General features: G+C 39.6%; 1 protein-coding gene across 2 annotated transcripts in view; it reads right to left on the bottom strand.

Annotated features, from left to right (window-relative positions):
* Positions 1–1,883: 1,883 nt before the first annotated feature.
* vipr1b (vasoactive intestinal peptide receptor 1b) overlaps positions 1,884–6,203 on the bottom strand; it is a 36,324-nt gene continuing 32,004 nt past the window's right edge. The window contains exons 12-14 of one of the 2 annotated variants that reach the window (XR_013780560.1): positions 6,024–6,065; positions 3,459–4,719; positions 1,884–3,019 (exon numbers count right to left, since the gene is read on the bottom strand). Coding sequence is in view for 1 of the 2 variants with exons in the window: in XM_079361420.1 (XP_079217546.1) it covers positions 4,528–4,719; positions 6,024–6,065 (234 nt within the window). In the remaining variant the exon portion in view is untranslated. Of the gene's footprint in view, positions 4,720–6,023; positions 6,066–6,203 lie in introns of both variants that reach the window. The other variant, XM_079361420.1, reaches the window with a different exon arrangement.

Genomic DNA, 6,203 nt, shown 5'->3' with positions numbered 1-6,203 from the left:
CAATTTGACACAAACATAATCTGATGGCAGAATATTTATCATCCTGGATTTGTATATCTTTGCTGTGCATATTTCAAACACATGGGCCATGAGGTTTTCAACACTAGAAATCCTTCTATTTACAATCATTACAGTTTCTATGAATAGTTAATTATTCTCATGGATAGAGTTTATTGACATTCAGTTTAAAGAGCAACCAATGGGGAAAAGCAGGCATGACAGGGTGACTTTGCTTATCTGTTTTAAGCAAACACAGCTTTGACTCGGTTAAATTCACTCTTCTGAGCTCACACATCAAGAGCTCTAGTGCATTCAAAATCAGTGAGTGAATGTGTAAAGCCCAGGGATCCTATGGATTAACCCAAATATATTTATTTTATATCACCTCAGAGCAGACTTAGGGGGTCAGTCATACCTTTTAAATACTGTCACTGAGGAGACAGTGGAACTGAGAGGAGCTATGATGAGTTTGCTTTGATATCTGACCTGTCAAAGATTGATTTAGAGCGTTTATCCTGTGGATCAAGAAGTATTGAAATTCTTTTTAAAAGCACTAAAGCCCTTTAAAGTTTATGAAGCTCAGCGTAAGTTGAAGCAGGAAGACTGCTGCATTGTAATTCAGACATTGTAGTCATAATTCATTCATGTCACTCCCTCTCTTCCTTGCCCTCTCTTTTTCTCCTCAGCTGATCAGCTGATGAGAAGCGTTTACTCTCTAAGTACCGAACCAACCCCCTTCTGTCACAGCCTCGATTGACCTGCTGCTGTCATACAGTTAATTAAAAAAATCTGTTCTCCTCTCTTTCCATGTCAGTTTGTCGTATCAGTGTGATTGATGTGTGATGTGTGAGTGTGAGTGTGAGTGTGTGTGTGTGTGTGTGTGTGTGTGTGTGTGTGTGTGTGTGTGTGTGTGTGTGTGTGTGTGTGTGTGTGTGTGTGTGTGTGTGCGTGCGTGCGTGCGTGCGTGCGTGCGTGTGTGCGTGTGCGTGTGTGTGGGGGGGGTCTAGTCTCTCCTCATTGAAACTAACAACAATTTTCTCAAACCTGTAAAGCAACCACAGCCAAAGACAACCAGCAGCCAACCTGCTCACACCTGCATCGGTCTGGGAGCTATAGTGAATACCAAGTGAATACCAGGAGCTGGTAGAGCTGAACAGGGGCTGGCAAGCATTCTGTGAGCCTGTCGATGTGGGTTGTAGAGGCTTTGCAGGCGGCACGTCATACAAGGTCTTTGCACCGTTTTTTATGACAGAAGCTGCTCAGGATCAACAAAGTATCTATCCTTCTATCTATGCCACTAAAAATCTGAACTCTTACTAAAGTATATTCTCTGTTTTGATGCTGTTGTCTAGAAAGTGCACTGCGATCTCCTGCAGCTCATCTTGAAGTGGAAGTACTTGATTTGAAAAAGTGCTTGAGCTGTTAAAAACATACTGTTTCTCAAAGAACTCTGTGCTTCTCTCTGATATTACATTTGAATATAGCTGGAACATCAAGCCGGCTGCCTTTATGCACAGATATCCGATCAAAATCTACTCAGGACCACAAATTCAGGTGGGAAACTATTCATAGAAAAAAAAGCTATTTCAAATGATAAAGACTTGACTGATTGTAACTTGATGAATAGTTGTCCACCAACAGGGATGAGCATATTTGCACAAACAAGTTGAATCTAAAGTATAGATGAGCTCCTCTGGGGGGGACATGAAACATTAATCAGCATAAGGCCGTGCCCTCGTCAAACTCCAAATAACACTTGTGAAAATAAGCCTCATTTAAGCAACAATGCATTTCCTGTAGCCGTCAGTGAGGACAAAATTGTTCTTTGTGCAGAAAGAACATGACTGTACAAAATCAAACTTCCACCATCTTGTATGTCTAATTTATTTCAAACAGGGTGAGTCGAACAATGACATTTCATAGCAAGCTGAATTCCTGTCAAGAAAAAAATCTTTACTTACACTGTACAGCAAAGGATTTATAATAATAATAACAATAAGAACTATATACAAAACAAGTCATATCAAATTAAGAGGTGGGTTTTTCTGTAGACAGCTCTGAACTTAAAACAATAAATACTTGCAGTACATTTGAAGCTTCACAATGCACTGCATTGCCCCAGTGTTCTGCCCACTGAAGACAAAACATAATATTCAACTCTTCAATCTTTAAAGTACACAATATCAAGTTCACAAATAATCTCTATAGTCTACTTTAATACTAAACTTACTGTAAGCACACAGAAGAGTCATTGTCAAGCTTTTTTTTTTTAAGTGTCACTGATACAAAGATAATCATGCAAGGTTACTGGAACACAGTAAAATAACATCATGCAACACTTCAAGTGACTTCATAAAAAAATTCTTTTTTGTTGTTGGTATGTACACATCTATTTACATTCATGGTTATTGGAGGTATATTGTCAAATTCACATAAAAACAGTTACTGACCAGAGAAGGCAGACAAGAAACAATGATTAATTTAATCTAATTGAAGTACATTCTGATACCTGAATGTTACATGTAGCTACAGTTGTTAGTCGGTGGAGCAAAATGTACAAAATATCCAAAAAACAAACAAAAAAAAAAGTAGAAAGAAGAAATAGGTTTACAGCGTAAATATAACCTGTACGAGATAAGCTAGCTTTGTTATCAGAGGAATGTAATGTATGTACCAATTAGTACATTTTCTATATGCAGGTGGATTAGTAACTTTATAAAAAAAAGTCTTTATGCTAAGCTACGCTAACTGGGAGCTGACAAAAACAGATATGAAAGCAGCATTAATCCTCATGTTAATCACTCCAACAGAACGTGAATAAGTATTTTCCCCACCAACAAAACGTTCTATATGAAAGGCCTTCCGAGATAATCATGTACTGTTTTTTTAATTCTGACTCACATAGTGGGCCAGAGCCTCAAAGTCAGCACTTGGATGGTTTACTATTTCTTTCCAGGTAGAGCTGGCCATGTGGATGTCACCGCTTCGATGAACATGCAGTTGACTTTCAAGTCTCAACCTGTAAGCATAAAAAAAGCACAATGACAGCATCGTTGTGACATGGCCAGTCATCCCTGTCACCTTGCTTTTCTTTTCCTATCAAATCCAAAACACCCGACTGACTTATCAGGTTCAAACTCGCCTGGTGGAGGAAGATTAAACCTGACAAGTCACTGGAGATTTCAGCAAATATTTACGATTTAGGAGTTCAAGCTCCAGTCAGTATCCCACAGCGTCAACAAGAAAGCTTCTCTACAGTGCCTCTATTTAACTGTTAACTAAAGCCACAGATTGCTACATAAACAAGCGCACACAAGAGAATTAAATGTTCCTGATAATGCTCTAAATCCCACATGTTGCAACAACGAGAACAAACAATTACAGAAACACATTACTTATATTACAGCCACTATACAATCGCTCTGACAGGACAATCCATAGCAATTAATTTTCTTTACACTGTATAGTTGTCTGCGCAGTGTTAAATGACTCCTTCCATGTTAATGTAAACATTCAGAGACTGGATTGCTTGAAGGCATTTCCTCATCGGGGTTATTGTGCAGCCCGACAGCCAGCAGGGATTTGATTGAAAGTATCACTTCAAGAGAAACTGAAAGCAGCTGCTCTCAAGATCGTGGAAGAAACTGCCCAAGCAACAACAAAAAAAAAACCATCAACTCTGTTACTGGTTTAGAGTCCCACAAAACAAGAAGGAACTGAAGTGATAAAGAAAAGTCTGTCATGAGGGTGCAGAAAAGGGCACATCTCCAAACATGTCACTGTGAATCAGCAACACACTGATCTTCTCTGAAGTCCCAGGCTTTTCTCGTCTTCCTACGGAGTGAGGAAATCAACACTTTTTTAACCTTTTTTTTTCTTTACATTCTTTTTTGTTGCCTATATTAACTTTTTTTGTGCACTTTTCTTTATCTGTAAAGATTCTGCACACTTACTGACGACAATGAAACTTTTCTCCAGCATGCTGTCTTTGCACCAGCCTTGTTCATTTGGTGCTGGTTGAATCCACAAATTGATGTTTCATCATTGATAATCACATCAGGTTAAAGGTCTGCCGGTGGCGTACACATGTGGATCCCTCCGCCTAACCCCATTAATATGAGACATGTTGCTCTTCCCAGTGTCTAAGAACACACAGGGAGCAAATGTGCAATTGATCAAATGATCCACGATGATATGGCATATAAGTTCACCTGCATATGTGTAAAGAGTCAACAAATTCAATAACAAAAGCATAAATGTGCAAATACGTGTGTCTGTGAAGCAATTATCTGTTCTGTCATGTTTTGTATGAAGCATAAAGGTTCTAAACTGCGTGTAAGATAAGCATCATGATCTCTTTCTTTTGTCCAGGTCACACTCAAAAAACACACGCTTCAAGGAGCGTATATAACAGGGGAGTGTCTGTGTGTGTCTGTGTGTTTTGTCTGTCCTAAAACCCAAGTATGCTTCATCTTTTCCACTTATAGTTTGGCATGAGAGCAGGTATGTCCTAATCAGTGTGCGTTTTCATATGCTGGACAGGTCATCGTGACATGAGGAGGAGCAGCGTCGGGTTTTGGGGCTGCAGCGCGTCAGCATGGTAATCTGGGTGCTGAAGTTGTTGCTGCTGCCGATGGACGGATGCTGGTATTTGGTGTCCGAGCGCATGTATCTCTGTAGGTGCCATCTCCGCCACTTCCTCTTCATCTCTCCTTGGACCTTTATTGTAGTGAGGAAAAAAAAAAAAGACTTAGATGCCGTTCTGATATTTTCAACGCGTTTCCCACAACTGTGGTCAGAAAAGGCAGCATGGTTATGAGCCATACTGTTAATGACATCTTCAAACTCCCAAGCATGACGTAAGCAACCCCAATATAACCAACTAGTTACAAAATGTAATATATGCTGGGAAAAGGAAAAAGAAGGAAATGAAAAATGAAAATGAATTTTTGTCTTTGGGTCATGATAACGTTTTAAATACTCAGGGTTTTGATTCATTTTTTCAGTGAACATTGGCGTTCTAAACACAGCACAGAGAAGGAATAGTAATGGACACGCTAAAGGACACTGCTGTAAATGTAGGATGTATAGTTTAACTAACTATTCAACTTTGTTTGGGTAACGTTATAACTGAGCTAACTCTATTAGTCTAAAAAAAGGTTTAGAAATTGTTCATCTTTTTTTCTGTTTAACATCTTATGTGTTTTGCTGCAACTTAATATTTTGCTTCAATATTAAACATGACTTCAAGACAATAAACCCTTTTTTTTCTATTTAATTCGTATTGTCACTGTCACTCATCACTGTATTTATTACTGATGAGTGACCGCTAATACAGCAAAGAGAGGTATGATAACATGCAACCACGGGCTGTGGCATTGAGAACTGTATAGCTGCTGTGTACAGGGTGCAACCTTTATCAACTGAGCTAAAACTACTGCCGCCATATATTGTTCTTGACTCGAGCCTGTATTAATTTACCAGCTTCATAATACTTCTGCACTAAGACTTAACATTTTACCAAGGACACCTGAAAGCTGAGCAGATTAAAATTCATGCAGCATAGTGTAAAGGCTTGCCATCCAGCCCATCTCTGGGATTCAATCTGGCCCAGCTCCGGGAACATAAGTAATGCATCCTCAGAGAGACTCTATAGACATGACTGAATATCTCCCTGCCCAAAAGGCTATGCTTTTTACAGTCCTCCCACCCTGCAGGCAGAGCGCAGGAAAAATGCAGCGGGGAGGTCCAGGGGTGGAGAAACAGCTTGGCCAACCAAAGATGATGACTCACAATCACACCTCCACCCACCTTTTTCAGAACTGTGTGTGAATGTAAATGGTGCACCATTGGCAACAGAAAAAAAGACACAGATTGACAGCATTTTCTGAGAAGTATCACACGAGACAGTGAGACATCTGTGAACATTCTGTGAACACAAATCATCATGTCTGAACGCTGTGTTTATACTTTACAAACAATGTTTACATCCTTGTGAAGGGGGGGGGGGAGAGGGGGCCTACCTCTCCATTTAGGAAGCAGTAAAGGACTGCTACCACAAATCCCTATATGGAAGAAACGCAGAAAAGAGAGCATTAATGATGTGCATCATTAGGTTGTTCTTTTCCTTTAAAGATTGTGTTAATGTACTGCAATGAACAGGTTTATAAAAGAAAGAGAGTGAGGAAGATGATGGGATGAAG

This window comes from Symphodus melops (assembly GCF_947650265.1).
Source record: "Symphodus melops genome assembly, chromosome: 14".
In the NCBI taxonomy this organism is placed as follows: Eukaryota; Metazoa; Chordata; class Actinopteri; order Labriformes; family Labridae; genus Symphodus; species Symphodus melops.
Note: the sequence above shows the minus strand (reverse complement) of the source record. Positions and strands in the feature narration are given on the sequence as shown.